Source organism: Felis catus, chromosome B4 (assembly GCF_018350175.1).
Source record: "Felis catus isolate Fca126 chromosome B4, F.catus_Fca126_mat1.0, whole genome shotgun sequence".
Classification (NCBI taxonomy): domain Eukaryota; kingdom Metazoa; phylum Chordata; class Mammalia; order Carnivora; family Felidae; genus Felis; species Felis catus.
In genome coordinates this window covers 78,419,148-78,435,816 of record NC_058374.1, presented here as the reverse complement: position 1 = coordinate 78,435,816, position 16,669 = coordinate 78,419,148, and the positions used below count along the sequence as shown (strand labels likewise).

Here is a 16,669-nt window from a genome sequence, read left to right as displayed (position 1 = left end):
ACTAGTAACTGGATACTTCTCCTTCACCTACAGTTTATAACAAACATATAAAATCATTCTGTTTTCTTTCTTTGTTGTACTGAAACAGACGTACATGTGGCTCATTAGGGCAGGGGAGGATATTTATGAGTGTTTTGTATTTGCTCCCTGACCTATTTCCTATACTATGGATGAGTGGAGAGGAGACAGTGCACGTCACAGTTCTGAGCGAGAAGAGGGATAGGAATGGTTTCAGGCAACTGGGACAATGAAGGAGAAAAAAATCAGCCAGAGCTGAGAATAAAACTAATGAGGCTGAGATCAAGTGCATTTGGCTGGCATAAAACGGGTAGGTGGTAGAATAAAACAAAGATGAAAGAGGTGAGGTAGGAAGAGAGCTTATCATGTTCCAAGTAACTCACAAATGTCTGTAGCATTTTTAAGTGACTAGGATAAAAACTGTACATATAGGAGATACTAGAAGTACAGCAGGGAAGAACTGGAATATTTTACCTAGGATATTGCTGAGAGGATGGAAAAGAACCGAATGGATTCACTTAAACAAACTTATTAACTACTTAAAATGTGCAAGGCTCTGTGACAGGATAAAGCCACATAAAGAATAAGCCAGTTCCGGGGCACCTGGGTGACTCAGTTGGTTAAGCATCCAACTTTGGCTCAGGTCATGATCTCGCGCTTCGTGAGTTCAAGCCCCACATCAGGCTCTGTGCTGACAGCTCACAGCTTAGAGTCTGCTTCAGATTCTGTATCTCCCTCTCTCTCTGCCCTTCCCCTGCTCATGCTCTCTCAAAAATAAATAAACATTAAAAAAATTTTCTTTCAAGAATAAGCCAGTTCCTAGCATCAATTTTTAGGGGGCAGAGTCTGGGAGGTTGGGAGGAGCAGGATGGACAAAAGAGGAGGATGGACTCATCAACCACGGGAAGGCAAGAGGACAAAGATCCCACACTGGAGGATGGGTCGATTTGGCTAAGAAGAGAAGGCCAAGGCCAAGAAAAGCACAAGGCATATTAGGTCCACAGCGAACAGACCGGCGCAAGGTTCCAGCCAGAAACAAGGATGGTAAGGGAGACCAAGGCCAGATCAGATGCACTGTGATGCTCGGCTAAGGGTCTGGGGGTTATCCTGGAGGCCACATACAAGCAGTAGAACCATGAGATACAGAGGGCATGCTCTCCAAAGTTAAACCCAGCAATAGCATGGAGGACAAGTGGGAGACTGGAGGCAGAGACTGGTTAGCCAATTACTTTCATAGTCCTCGTAGTATATGGTAGAGTACAGGATGCAGAGCATACGCTTTGGAGTCTGACAGACCTCAAGCTCAGCACTGAACCTCTCCATGCCCCAGTCCCTTCATCTGCAGAACAGGGATAAGAGCGCTCAGAGAGCAGCTGTACAGAGTAAGTGTACAAGTCCTTAGCGTAACCCTTGAGTATATGGTAAATGTTCGGTAAACCAGATGCCCTTATCACTTCTGCCGTCCCGGTGCGTGACAAGGGTCTAAACTCTTCCTAGTTTTGTGGTTGTTCCAACAAGAAGAAGAAGGAAAGTCAATTTGTGTGTCAACCTCTAAAGGGCAAGCACAGACTCTTCAGTACCCCTCTCACCATTCAGCTTCATCCTGGATATTAGAAATGAATGCTTATTACAATTCAATTTTATCGACCACAAATATAAAATGTGATATACAAATGTACACCAAGACAACACATGATGATCTAGGGCAAGGCAGGTTCACCACAACTACTTAATAAAAAAAGACATGCTTCAGTTCAGATTCCTCAACTCAAACACTGCAACCACCTAAAAAACTTATCTCCAAAGCACCCATAATCTCCTCTCTCCTCCACTCACTCACTCACTCACTCACTCACTCACAAATATCTAGGAAAAGGTAACTGGCAGTAGACGAAAGCCACATGCGGTCAAAGAATTTTTCACACGCGAGGTCCATCACCAGCATGGCTGGGCACCAGGTCTCAAGTCCCCTCGAACCCATCCTAGCTAGCTAGTTCCCTTCCTGCTTTCCTTCCCCTCACATATCCATCTAAGCCACCACACGCACACATTTTTGCAAACACCACTTATTTACTATCTCACAGATTCTGTAGGTCACAAGTCCAGACACAGCGTGACTGGTGTTGGCCAGGGCTGCCTTCTCATTCAGGGCTGGGACCTCTTTCAAGCTCACTGGTTGTTGGCAAACTCCACTGCCCTGTGGATGGAAGCCTGAAGTCCCTGTTTCCCTCCTCGCTGACAGCCAGGGACCACTCTCAGTTCTGGGAGTTGGCCCGCAGTTCCTGGCCACGTGGCCCCCATGGGCAGTTCACACATGGATGTTTACTTTCTTCCAAACCAGCCAGATCACTTCCGACTTCCTCTTCTGCAATCAGCTGAGAAAAGTGCTTCCAAAGGGCCAGTGTGGTTAGGTCAGGTCTACCATGACAGTCTCCCTAGTTGAAGATCAACTGATTTGGGACCTTAATTACATTTACAAAATCCTTTCAAAGCAGTGCCTAGATTCATGTTTAATAACTGGAAGGTGGTATATTCCAAAGGCAGGAAATCTTGGGGGGAGGGGGCAGAGGGTGGAGCATGGTAGGCAGAATCACCTTATACAGTATCTTTATTTATCGTCCACGTGACCTGCCAGAAGGTAAGCTTCATGAAGGAAGGCATTTTTATTTCCTTAGTCTACTGTTGTACCTCTAGCACCTATGATAGTGCCTGGCATATGGTAGGTGCTCAATAAGTATGTGTTAAAGGCATCTTCAGATCACTAGAGTAGTACTCTCTCTATATTTATTTAGCTTATTTACAGGCTGTAAATGGGACTTCTGTCTATATTCAAATTCTGGTTCAGTGAAACCATTTAGGAATTCTTGGAACTCCACACGATATAATTTTATCTCTGCCACAATTATCTGTATGGCTCTCACGAAATACAGGTCATCCATAGGTTCCATACTCATTAAAATTTATTTGTAACCTCAAAATCAATACTCTCGGCATTCTCACGGGCATTCACACACATGTGCAGAGTGGTAAAAAACGTGAGTCATCCGACACACGTGTTCCCGGCTGACGGTGAACAAGGGGACGACGCTCTGTCTTCTTGCTCCAGCTTTCATACAGTAAATATATATGCATCCTTTTCATAGTATACTCTGTGCCACACTTTTCCCCTTTCTGCATTTTTTTCTGTTGGTGATTTCACCGCTTAAAACGGCCCCCAAGGGTAGTGCTAAGACGCTGTCCAGCGTTCCTAAGTTCAAGACGACGGCGATGTGCCTTACGGAGACAATATGTGTATCAGATAAGCATTGCTCAGGCTTGCATTGTGGTACTGTTGGCCTCAAGTTCAAGGCTAATGAACCAACACTGTGTATTGAATAAGATGTCTTTAAACAGAAATACACACATTAGCAAGGTTATGCACTGACTGCCTGATGAAAATGTGGTGACCAGTGGCTCACGGGAACCTAACACCATCTTTCCCCTAGGAGCAGTAGTTCAGTATTTGCTAATCCGGTGTTCCAGTCAACTTTACACAACATAAGTACCATGAATAAAGACACTGGGCTACATTAGCCTTGTTTTACAGATGAAACCATGAAGTTGAGAGAGACGTGAAATGGTAGCTCACAGCACACTCTATCTGGCACATCATTCGGTTTTATTTTCTCCGGAGCACTCATGACTGAGAACTGTGTTTACTTATTTATTTTCAGTCTCAGCCACTGCTACTGTCATGACAGTTAGGGATTCGGGGATTTTTATCTCTCTTGTTCTCTTGGGATCATCTCCCCAAGCCAAGAACCATTCCACACACATACCCAACCTAATGAATAAAGAAATCTCCCATATGTAATTGTGTAAACATCAGGGGTGATTGATACTTTTAAAGGGAAGAGCAGTTACTTTCATCACGCTAAATTCAAGGTATTCAACAAGACAAGCGCAGGCTTGGGATGAAGTGGAGAGAGAAGAAAACCGAAAAGAACGCCAGAGCTGCCCGAGGAGGCACTGTCTCTGAAACCCAGAGAGCAGGTAAATGGTCTGGGATGGAAACTTCACAGCTCAACCAAATGCTGGCGGCTCTACCGAGTAAGGGAAAGAGAGATACGCTCCGAAATAGCATTTTTGCTTGGTGTTACATTTATACTTGGCGGAGAAGCCGGCAGGCAGAGAGAACAGGCAAGAGCAGGGACGGTGCCTCTGGAAGCCTAAGCGCAGGTCAAACCAAGTGCGTGAGAGAAATTGAGGAGAGCGAACCCCAGGAGCAGGCAGGTAGGTAGGTATTTGAACGTGGCCATGAGGCAGTGCCTACAGAGTGGGAGAGGTGCGGGTCACACTGCGGGTCTGAGGGGCTGATTCCGACCAAGGCTTTGGCATTCCCAGGCCGGCCGAACTGATGGGCTACCAATGCCAGCAGCACTTCCGGCGTCGGAGGGACCGGCGAGAAAGGGGACTCCAGGATTTGCTTTTTATAAATACAGAGAGGAAAATGAGATAAGACCCCCTTACATCACTCCTCCTGTAACAGACCAGTAACACAAGAATTCAAGACAAAGAGGCGGGATTCCAGAATTCATGTTCACCGCTGCTCTGAGCAAAAACTGAACAGTAAACAATAAGGATTTCAAAATTAAAACAAAAGAGCCACTTCAGTATTCTAATTTAACCTTCACAAATAAAGAAGATCTAAAGCACCATGGACTGAGAATTCCATTCCACCTCAACACCCTGTACTCCTGAGTTATTATGAGAACAGACTGCAACACAATTCAACTCATGTTCCAAAATGCAACAAGCAGCTTCAACAGGACATGCCGAAAGCAGCAGCACGTCTCCTCGTTTACTGATTCATATTTTGGTAGCAAGGTTACAATTAGCTCACCGGTGGAGAATAAACCTATTTATAACACAGCAGTCCACCTGAAAGACACAATCATCTAAAAAGGTTTTTAGAGGAAAATGAAGTGCAGCTTCTTCCTGTACTGACTGCAGATTCCCAAGGTCCTTTCGGATGAAGTCCTCAGTCTAACCTTCCTGTGTTCACAGGCACCATTCCAGCCACCTCTCAGCCTCCATGTTCTTATGTAACATTTACATAGTGCCATAAACATACCCAGAGTTGCGTAAGAATTAAAACGTTGCCAAACCAATAAAACCTAAAGCAGGTCGCTCCCTCCAGACTGTCTTTGATTAGCACAGGTACGCTGCCCGGGATACGATGTAAGAGCCTGTCAAAAGACAGAAATTAACTTGAGGAAATCTGAAACGGTCCACAAAAATATGCACGAATCAGAAGAAATCAACCACGCGGTGGCATGTGGTGCCCCTATCAATCCCAAGAGTATGTTATTCTGCCCCGTAAGATAAAAAGTAGCCCAACATTGCTCCTTCACTGAAGTCAGAAACTGTGTCTAAAAATACCTCCCAGCCAACTGGCTATCAGCAAGTTAGTCTCACAAATGTCCCAAGAAGAACTACACACACCATCTCCTTACTTTAGAGGGAAAACTGAGGCAGTCACGGAAAGGTTAAGCAAGTGACTTGTTCAAGGACAACCTGTAAGGGAGCAAAGTTCTAGGGCTGAGACCTGGCCTCCTCCCTCCATCTGGCTCCAACCTTTAACCAGAGTAGCCATTTTATTATGTTTTAATCACATCTGTTCCAGGAGCTCTTTTAACAAAAGCAACCAGAGATTCTCTTTTTCTCTACAAGAGTTCGCTCTCACTGTACTCCAAATCCATGTCCCCTCAACAAAATTCTAAGACTTGGCCTGAAATTAGATGAAGTCTGCTCACAGAAATTCAAAATATTCCTATCAGAACCTCAAATGTCTCCCTCGTTGCTTGGGTCTTAGGAAACGAATGTCATGTTCTCCCACCACTAACAAATCCAATTGTACATTTTTAAAGACTGTTGTGGAAATTCCAAAAGTAGGCCTTAAAACCTGCTATACCCATCAAGTGGTTGCTGTTTACAACCTGGAACTCATTCTCCTTGTCACTGGCCTTTTACAAAGTCGCAGTTCATGCCCTAACAGAAACACCTATCCCTTTCTGCCCTCATGCCACGTCCAAGTACCAGGCATCAAGGCTCCCTGGCTCTGCCACTTCTCCAGCCCACCTAGGGGAGCACACGGAGGAAATGCAGGGGAGGAAAGCAATCAACTTCTTGTTATCCCACAGCCTCTATTTTCCCAGAACTGACGTTTTACTTTCAGCCTTTTGCAACAGTGGTCTCTGTAGCATGCACTATTGGCAACTAGATGTGTCCCGGAAAAAACTGTAGTGTCTGGCCAAGAAGTTTAAAGGCCTTCGAGAATGTTTGCTGGACACACAACCTAATTTCCAATTTACCAAAAAAAGAAACTAACTCCCTATTATGCCCACCCATCCTCATCCCAACAAACATCCATTTTAGGAAGGTTACAAAAAATGAACTCTGCCCTATTCAGAACCAGTTGGATTACCAATTAAACATTCTTAACTAGGCTCACCACAAGAAAAACCCCACAGATATTACACCAAATCAACAGGGAAATGGCTGTTAAAAAATCTTACATATATTAGGGCCAGGATAAAAAAAATTCTATGGACAGAACTGAAAAGATTTACTCAGACACATACAAAATGACAAACCTGAAGGCTGAGCCTCCTTATTTACTATCCTACTAGAGAAATAACATCATGTTACACATTCCCAGAACATGGCCCATAAGAAGGCCCGGCAAACATTATTCACGAAAACCATGATCCTACCACAACCGAAGGCCTGTGTTCATACACCTTCACCATGTTTATCAGATCCCACAGCATGTTACCCATACACAGAGCAGCGAGACCCAGGAACACACACGAGGTGCTTAACAGAAGCATTAGCCAGTGAACAAAGACCCCACTGCACAGGCTACACCACTGGGAGCAAATATCAAAGCTGGAGATAATGAACTTGTTTTTGAGACTCCAAAGTAGGATGATGTCTTTTCTTGTTTGTCTGGTTTATTAAAGAAGCCTGAACCCACCTGAGAATCATTATTTTTAGTAGAGAGGAGAGCCACAGTGCACACACTTGATCTCCCATAGCTGGAAGGTTAGGGGCTGCTGAGAAGTCAAAGCACAGGCTTTGTACATCGGGAGCGAATACAATCCTGATCGTCTCTCCCAGATCCATCTGCGGGTCAATAATCACTTCAATATAACTGCCAAATATAACCTTCATCGGCTACCCCAATGCCAAAACACATTTAAGACGAGTCTCTTAAGTTAAATATTTTAGGGTTTCATCTGCTCTTTTCTGCCCCCAAAGCCTCATAAACAACACACCCAGCCGGGTGTCCCACAGAAAAGGTGCCCACCTCTAGAGTGGGAAGGGTGGGGGTTGGAAGGTAAGGGGCGTGTGAGGGTGGGGGAGTGCGTGGGGGGCAGGGCTGGGAAAAGGGATTGTGTGGGAAGGTAAATAAGTACTGACCAAGGGCCGGAGTCGGTCCAGTGGTGGGATCTTTAAATAATCTTGGGGGTTGGAGGTAGGTTCTAGGATTTCACCTGAAAGGCATCCACAAAGTGATTAACTGAATGGGCCCCCTGGGGTGGGGTGGGGGAGGCGAGGCGGAAAGCAAATACACCTAGATGCAGATTAACCGTTCGGGAACTAGGTTTCCTAGGGTTAAAGAGATTCCACAGCCAAGCTACAAAAACGTTTAGGGGCCTGTTGGTCTCGCTTCCTCCCAACAGCTTCCACGGGGCATGTGTATGTGGGGGGTTTTGCCCCACTGAACTCAAAGGGGTTGTGCGCAGGGTAAATGTGACTCCCTTTCCCAGAACATTAGGGAGGAAGGAGAGGGAGGGGAGGGAGGGGAAGAGACACCCCAAGTGCAGGTCCTGAAGGAAAGGTTAGAGACCCCTTCCCCTGTCATCTGAGGTGCGCAAGGGCTCGCACCATCAGGGTACCTCGGAGAAGCAAAGACCCATCGCCCGAGCCCCTCAATCTTGGCGGGAGAAAAGACGCCCCCCCAAGAGCATCTGGTGGGAGGGAAGGAAGACCCCCGCCCCTGGACACGCTGAGAGGTAGAAGCACGGATCTCCAAATCTTAGGGAAGGGATCCCGCTCTCCCCTCTATGGAACAAGGGGGTGCTGGGAGCGCGACCCCGAGAGCTCCCCGAAACCAGTTCCGTCTGGAAGGGGGCTCGGGTCCCCAGGGGCCCCGCGTGAGCTCGGTCCTGGCAGGGCAGCCACGCCTCGGGGGTCTGGGGACGCCGACCGAGGGTCACCCCGACTCCTCCGCGCCCCCCACCCGGCCATATTGTGCGCGTGGGGAGGGGGCGCGCTGTAGCTAGGGGCCGCGGCGCGAGGCCTCGCCCTCGCCCGGCCTTCTCCATCCCGGCCCCCGCCCCCCGGCCCGGGACTCACCCTGGATCCCCCGGGGCCCGGACCCGCCGCTGCCGGCGAGCAGGAGGAGGACAACGGGGAAAAAGGAGGAGGCTCCGGCCGACTCCGCCATAGTAACCGCCGCCGCCGCCGCCGCCGCAGCCCAGCAGCGCCCAGCGCGCGCGCGCGCGCCCCCGGCGCCTCCCCTCCTCCCTCAGCCCCGCTCCCGCCTCCCTCTCCTCCGCCCGGCGCCGGCACGTGCGCTCCCGGCCGAGCCGGCGCCGCGGCCGCCGCGCGCGCCCCCGAAGGGCGGGGCCGGGTGCGCGCGGGCGCCCGCCTTAAAGGGGAGTGTCCTGTTAAAGGGGTGGGAGGGGCCCGCGCCTCGGCCACCTCACGGGTGGGTGCGGAGCGCTCCGCGGAGAGGCCCGCGCCTGACACGCGGCCTCCACCCTGGCCTGCGCCCCGCCCAGCGTGCAGTTATCAGCACCGACCCCCTCCCCCGCATCGAATGTTCGGCGAGTCGCGTGCGTGTTCCCGTTCCCTCCATCCCCACTGCCTAGCCTTAAGCCCCCATCGCGTCCCGCGTCCTGCCCGGGTCCTCGCAACCGGCCTCTGGCTGGGCTCCCTGTCCCGCGCGGCCGCCTGCCATCCGCCGGACGCAGGCAACCTGTGTGATCGCTGTCTGGGGGGCCCCTTTGCAGGACAGAGCCAGGTTTTTAACGCTACCGCTCAGTCTTGGTGAGGGTACTTCGGGACGCACTCCCATTCTGCCCGGAGGTAGAACCCTCACTTGATAGAACCCTTTTGGGTTTGACATTATATATCAAACGCCTTAAAATATCTATACCTGTGGACTGCTATTATTCCTTATCTGGCTTCAAGAAATGATAGAGATGAGGACAAATATGTACGAAAAATGTTAACAGTTGCATGTTTATCATTGTAAAAAGCTGGAAACTTAAGTAGGCAATAATAGAAGACAAATGCTGGCCCATCAATATGATGGAGCATTATTTAGTAACTAAAACATTACAGAAACGAGTAAGGTGAGATATTTGTGAGATAATGTTAAATCAGCAAGCAAAATACCAAACTATTTACAGCATTATTCTAGTTTTGTTGGTAATGTATAACTGTACAGAAAAAAGACTGGAAAGGAATTATCAGTAAGTATTGCCAGAATATTTTTTTTTTTACTTTTTCTTGAAACATTTCAATATTTTCTAAATATTTTACAAATATACAAGTGTGGGGGCACCTGGGTGACTTAATTGATTGAGCATCCGACTTCAGCTCAGGCCATCATGATCTCATGGTTTGTGAGTTCGAGCCCTGGCTGGGCTCTGTGCTGACCGCTCAGAGCCTGGAACCTGCTTGGTATTCTCTCTCTCTCTCTCTCTCTCTCTCTCTCTCTCTCTCTCTCTCTGCCCCTCCCCCACTCATGCTCTGTCTCTCTCTTAAAAATAAACAAAAAAAATTAAAAAACAAGTGTTACTTACAAATTTAGAAAGAAGTGCTTATAGAAAGCAAACTGAATCCCCCATATCTTTTTGAAAAGAGTTTACTTTCTTTAGCTTGAGAGTTTGAACTCATGAAGAAGGCAGGGTCTTTGGAACCAGACTTCTGGATCTGAATTTTCCTTTTCTAACTAACTGGCATGAACACTCGGGCAAGTTTCTTAATCTAAGTACAGTATGTCATCATGTGAGATCTAGGGGTGGACAGGGTGACTGGAGGTAGGGGGCAGAGTTTCCCAAATGGAATCCTTACCTTTTAAGTTGTCACCAATCTGAAGAATGCCCCTCCTCACCTCCAAAAAAAAAAAAAAAAAAAAAAAAGACTGCAGCCACACCCCCCAGACACAACTGACATGCAAACACACACGTGCAAAGTTACGCAGAGACACTGTCTACAAGTGGGTCAGTGGCTGGATGAGTAAACACCTTATTTTTATACTGCTCTTCCTCACCACCCCAAAATGGGCACACACACCCCAGTCCATCTAACTGGTCTCTCAAACCCTGCTCCACCCATACTTAGGGGACCCAGCTGTGATGTGCACAGCACTGGGTTACTGTGTTAGTTTCCTAAGGCTCCCTTAACAAAGTATCACAAATTGGGTGGCTTAAAATAACAGAAATTTATTCTCTCACAGTTCTGGAGGCTAGAAATCTGAAACCAGGGTGTCAGCAGGCCCATACTCTCTCTCTAAAGCCTCTAGGGAAGAATCCTTCCTTGTCTCTTCTGGCTTCTGGTGGTTCCCAGAATCCTTGGTGTTCCTTGGCTTGTGGAAGCATTATTTCATTCTCTGCCTCCACCTTCACATGGCCATCTTCTCTCTGTGTCTGTATGTCTGTGTCCAAATTTCTCTCTTCCTATAAAGACACGAGTCGTTGGATCAGGGCCAACCCGAATCCAGTATGAGTTCAACTAATTTTAACTTGATTACATCTGCGAAGATCCTGTTTCCAAATACGATCACAGGTTCTGGGTGGACATGAATTGTGTGTGTGGGGGGGGGGGGGCATTGTTCAATACAGTTACCTTCACCAAACCCTGCAGTTGAGGAGAGAAAACTAACCCCCCAGGAGCACATTGCTGAGGCCAAGGAGAAGGAACTGTGCTTCCCCTAAACCTTGCTGAGTGCTGCCACTGTGGCTGCAAGACCCAGGAGGAACCAGTAGCTGCTTTTCTCCCAGACAGCGTGGTTGGCTAGATACCTGAATACACAGCCTGGACAACCAGAACCCTGGGGCAACAGCCCAAAAGCCAGCTCCACCATCTCACTTGATAGCATTTGACTTTGGGCAAGATACTTTACCTCCCTAAACCTTGATTCTCTCATCTGGAAAACGGAGCCGATGATGGTTCTATGTCGCAGAGATGTTGCGAGGATATTGTATGTAAAGCACTTAGCATAGCCTCTGACACACAGGAAGGGACGCGAAAAGAATAGCTGTGATGAGGATGAGGATGATTTGACCTTCACGGCAATCCTGTGAAGTGGCTGAGGCATGTCAGTGTGTGTGCAATTTACAGGTGAGGCAGTTGAGAGCTAGGGGAGGGAAGCACCTTGCCCAAGCTCACATATAATTAAGCGCTGGAGCCATAGCCTACTTACTGGTCCTGTGCTCCTTTGACATCATAGCATCTCATGCTTTCCCAGGAACTGGTCTCCAAGAGCCAGCTGAAGGGGGGGAAATTAGACTGGCAGGGGTGTGGGACGGGTTGGATCGTTCACACCCTATTCCTGAGAATTTGGCACACCCTCTCAAATCAGAGCTTTCCTAGATGATGTGCCTACCTTCCCTTTTAGGTCCTGAGCCGAGCACTAGAGAGCCCAATCTATCGGTGTCCCACTCACAGATCGGCTCTCTGACCATCCCTGAAAGTTTCGGCAAGGTGTCCATTTCTGTAAAAAAAAAAAAAAAAAAAAATCTTCTGTGAAGATTTCTCCTTCATCTTAGGACTGGACCCACATCACACTCTTTAAACTCCCTGTCTGCCCTGTCTCTGGACTTTGTCATGGGATTCCCTGGAGCTCCCCAGCCTCCAATGACTGGACCATCCAGTGTTACAGCTGCCGTCTTAGTCACAACGCACCAAGACGTTGTCATCTTAGGGGATTTGGCATAGTTTGCCTTGGTGGATAGCAGGGTCATTAACCTCAAGAAAGTAATGGCTCATCTTCATTCATCCATTCTACAAGCACGCGTGGAGCATCTATGGTATACAAGGTGCAACATGTAAACTTGGAGAAGTCGTGCTCCTTGCCTTCATGGAACTTACAATAATCGAGACAAGCATTTCTAAAAAGGCAACATGTGATATATGCTATAACACACACCAGTAAAGGGGCAGTGGGGGCACTCAGGAGGGTCTGGATGCTTCAACGCTGCAGGGACAAGCTGAGGAGGTGGGACAGGTTTCACGGACAGGCCATGCTACAGTTGACTCTTGGAAGATCGATGAGTGTCCCCTAGATAGATAGGAGGCTTGTGGAGGCAAGAGAAAGCAGGAGGTTGTTCCCCGCAGAGGGCGCGGCACAAGCAAGATACTGAAGTAAAACTGCCTGGCATTTAGGGGAACCATGAGCGGCATGGCAGCACACCCAAAGGGTGCAAGGTGAAGGGGGCCGGTGGTGGAGCTGACAGGTAATGTTGAAGAGCTAGACAGATGTGGAAACATACTTTGGAAACATAGTTTTCTTAGCAGGGTTCTAAGCAGATGGGTTGTTGTTTTGTGTGTGTGTGTGTGTGTGTGTGTGTGTGTGTGTGTGTGTGTGTGTTTTATTATATTTGTGTTTTAGAAAGACCACTTTGCTGAACCAAATGAACTTGAACTTTGTGCTGGTGGTTGGAGGAAGGCAAGGCTGGTGGTAAGGTAAACCAAAAAGGAGACAATTCCAGCAGTCCAGTCAAGATAGGGGGACCCGACCCTAGGCAGCAACACTGGAGATGGGAAAGAAACGTGAGGGCACCAGGTTGGCTCAGTTGGTGGAGCATGCAACTCTTGATCTTTGGGTTGTGAGTTCAAGCCCTGCACTGGGTGTAGAGATTACTTAAAAATAAAATCTTTTTTAAAATGTTTATTTATTGGGGCACCTGGGTGGCTCAGTTGGTTAAGCAACCAACTTCGGCTCAGGTCATGATCTCACAGTTTGTGAGTTCAAGCCCCGCTTTGGGCTCTGTGCTGACAGCTCAGAGCCTGGAGCCTACTTCAGATTCGATGTCTCTCCCTCTCTCTACTCCTCCCCTGCTCACATTCTGTGTCTCTCAATAATAAATAAATGTTAAAAAATAAAAAATAAATAAAATGTTTATTTATTTATTTTGGAGAGAGAGAGCACATGCAAGCAGGGGAGGGGCAGAGAGAGAAGGAGAGAGAGAACCCCAAGAAGGCTCCATGCTGTCAGCGCAGACCCAACACAGGGCTAGATCTCATGAATCATGAGATCATGACCTGGACCAAAATCAAGAGTCAGCTGCCTAACCAACTGAGCCACCCAGGCACCTACTTAAAAATAAAATCTTAGGGGCGCCTGGGTGGCGCAGTCGGTTAAGTGTCCGACTTCAGCCAGGTCACGATCTCGTGGTCCGTGAGTTCGAGCCCCGCGTCAGGCTCTGGGCTGATGGCTCGGAGCCTGGAGCCTGTTTCCAATTCTGTGTCTCCCTCTCTCTCTGCCCCTCCCCCGTTCATGCTCTGTCTCTCTCTGTCCCAAAAATAAATAAAAAACGTTGAAAAAAAATTAAAAAAAATAAAATCTTAAAAAAAAAAAGAAATATAGGTTCAAGAGATTTGAAAGAGGTGGAAGCTATAAGATTAATTGGATGTGGGAAGTGAGGAAGAGGAAGGAAATGGGGATGGCCCATATGATTCCAGGATAATCTGGCTTGGTTGACTGGATGCTTGGTGGCTCCATTCAGCAGATTAGCAAGAGCAGGTCTGGGAGAAAGATGAGCTCCGCATTGGGTGTACAGAGTTTGAAAGGCCTCCTGTAGGCACCTGAAGCCATGGAGATATGGATTTGGAAGCATATCATAGTTGTTCAAATAGCTCAGGGGTGTTGCTGAAAGTACAGCAACACTGGCAGGAAAGAGGAGACAGAGAAAGAACAGTCAGAGAAACAGGAAAAGAACTTGGAAAGAATAGACTCATGGAAACCAAGGCAGGAAAGGGTTTCAAGAGATCAGTGGTTTCTTTTTTTTTTTTTTAATTTTTTAATTTATTTTTGAGAGAGAGAGACATAGCATAAGTGGAGGAGAGGCAGAGAAAGAGGGAGACACAGAATCAGAAGCAGGCTCGAAGCTCTGAGCTATCAGCACAGACCCTGATGGAGGGCTTGAACTTGCGAACTGTGAGATCATGACCTGAGCTGAAGTTGGACGCTTAACCAACTGAGTCACCCAGGCACTCTTAGGTCAGTGGTTTCTAATGTTGAGAAGAGGTAAAATAGGATGAGGAACAAAGAATGTCTAAGATTTGATTACTTGAAGCCCATTGGTGATGCTTACCTGAGCAGGTTCAGTGGAACACGGATGGGGTGGAGGCCTAACCTCAGGGGGCTACAGGTGAAGGCGAAGTGAAGGCTTAGAAAGACTGTCATCTGTTCTTTAAAGAACTTGGCTGTGATGGGAGAGGGAGGTTTGGATTTCTTTCAGAATGACTGACCAGTTTCCCTGAGCAAATCTTCTGCTAAAGAAGCAACTCAAAATGCTTAGTAAACTACCAAGAAAGTATAGAATACTTGAGTCAAAAATGAAGGAACAAAAAGAGGGGAAAGTAGAGCAGCAAAGCTGGCTTTCACCTTGAGAGCATTTGCTTACCAAGTGAACTTGAACTTTGGTTTTCAAAGGCAAGCGGATACAGGGATCAGAAGACAAAGCCCAAGTGCCCAAGGTGAGGAGACTAATAAGCAACTATCTGCACAAAGGTGACCCACAATGGGTAATAATATACTAGGTTGAAGGATGAACTAGAAATAATTGACTCCCCCAGGAGATAGGCAAGGAAAATTGTTGGACTTAAACCTTGACCATGAGTGAGAATGGGGGAAAATCTTCCCTGAGAATTCTCAAGCACAAGCTGGCCTGTGTGATTGAATTTCATTCCAGATTCCCCCTACCTGGGTAATGTGAAAAACTGCACACTATTTGGATTCAAGTAGTCCTGTGCTGGTGGTACCTCCTGATTGTACCTGGAAGAAAGAAGAGCAGATCATCTCTAGAGGAAGCCACCTTCATCTCAAGCTACAACAAATTCTCACAGACAAAATTGCAAGAAATATAAGCTCTGTAATCAAAAATCCAAAAAGCAACTAAATAGGGCCAAGAGAAAAATAGGAGCTGACTTAGAATTGCATACAATAGTTCCCCCTGTCCACAGGGGATGTGTTCCAAGACCCCCAGTGGATGCCAGAAACTGAAGATAGTACTAAACCCTTTATATACTATGTTTTTTTTCCTATACATATCTATGATAAAGTTTAACTTATAAATTAGACACAGTGAGGGATTAACAACAATAACCAACAATAAAAGAGAGCAATTTATAAAAATATACTGTGATAAAAGTTATATAAATGTGGTCTTTCAAAATATCCTATTGTACTGTACTCACCTTTCTCCTTGTGATGATGTGAGATGATAAAATGCCTACAAGATGAGATGAATGAGGTGAATGATGTAGGCTTGTAATGTAGTGTTAGGCTACTACTGACTTTCTGACAATATGTCAGGAGGATTGCTTGCTTCTGAACCATGGCTGACCAAGAGTAACTAAAACTGTGGAAAGGGAAACCATAGATTAGGGGGGCTACTATACTCATAGAAAACGTCTTTCAAAAATGAAGGCTAAATAAAAAAATGTATAAATTATATATGAATTCACAAGTACTTTATTAACTGTCAGGTATTTGCTAATAGAAGAGAAATAGATTATATAACTTCCAGGTTAAGAGAAGGAAGAAAATAGAATGAGGAAAATAATCAATCCAAAAGGAGGCAAGAAAGGAAAGCAAAAAAATAATTTTAAGATAGGATGAATAGAAAACATAAACAAAATGGTGCAAATAAATTCAAATATATCCATGATTACAATAAATATAAATGGGCTAAATAATCCAATGTAAAGACACAGATTTCCAGCCTGGACAAGAGAGAGAAAAGGAGATTTCCAGAAGGATACAGAAGGTCACAGGAGTGTTTGCTGTGTTTTGTTGGTTGTTTTGTTGGTTTAGTAAGAAGGGAGAGATTGCAACTGAGACTGCGGTAAAGGAGCCAAGATGAGTTCAAAGATACAGGAAGAAGAAGGAGTAAGTGATGGATCCAGAACCTACGGTGTATGGGGAACACAGGATCAAGATCCAGAGTAGCCTCAGACAGAGGCTGGAGGAAGAAGGTGAACTAAGGGAGTTTATAGGCATGAGAGGGCCACCTGGGTGTTCTCAGCCAAACTGCAGTCATGGCCCTCTGTTGTGGTACAATATGGTCAGGAGGCAGGATGGCATATCATGGTGGGTGTGCTTAAATAGAGTGGTGAGCATTTGTAAAAGCCACTGTGGAGAATGGGAGTGGCATGCAGGGACATGGAAAAGCAGAAAGGGATCACCAGAGTGGCACTGGGGCCCGACCAGGGTTTCAGAACCTAAAACTGTGTTCATAACAAACTTTGGTACAGTTTCCTCTGGAAATACTTAGCAGTCCTGGGTGGGCAGAAGAGGGGACATTTGGAGGATGAAAGGTGAGAAGTAGAATGATAGGTATTGGTAGGTGAAAGATGGGACAGAGAA

At 46.7% G+C, this 16,669-nt stretch overlaps 1 protein-coding gene and 1 long non-coding RNA gene across 5 annotated transcripts in view; both read right to left on the bottom strand.

The window, feature by feature from the left end:
* ACVR1B (activin A receptor type 1B) overlaps positions 1-8,594 on the bottom strand; it is a 31,862-nt gene extending 23,268 nt beyond the window's left edge. The window contains exons 1-3 of one of the 4 annotated variants that reach the window (XM_045061834.1): positions 8,422-8,545; positions 7,037-7,185; positions 5,132-5,246 (exon numbers count right to left, since the gene is read on the bottom strand). Coding sequence is in view for 2 of the 4 variants with exons in the window: in XM_045061835.1 (XP_044917770.1) it covers positions 8,422-8,512 (91 nt within the window). In the remaining 2 variants the exon portion in view is untranslated. Of the gene's footprint in view, positions 1-5,131; positions 5,247-7,036; positions 7,186-8,421 lie in introns of all 4 variants that reach the window. The other 3 variants (XM_023257091.2, XM_045061835.1, XM_023257090.2) reach the window with 3 other exon arrangements.
* A 2,106-nt stretch (positions 8,595-10,700) lies between these two features.
* LOC109501580 lies at positions 10,701-15,118 on the bottom strand. Its single transcript, XR_002744127.2, has 3 exons — positions 15,005-15,118; positions 11,684-11,791; positions 10,701-10,754 (listed from the first exon to the last, which is right to left on the bottom strand). It is a non-coding gene; the product is annotated as an uncharacterized LOC109501580 (long non-coding RNA).
* Between the last annotated feature and the right edge of the window lie 1,551 nt (positions 15,119-16,669).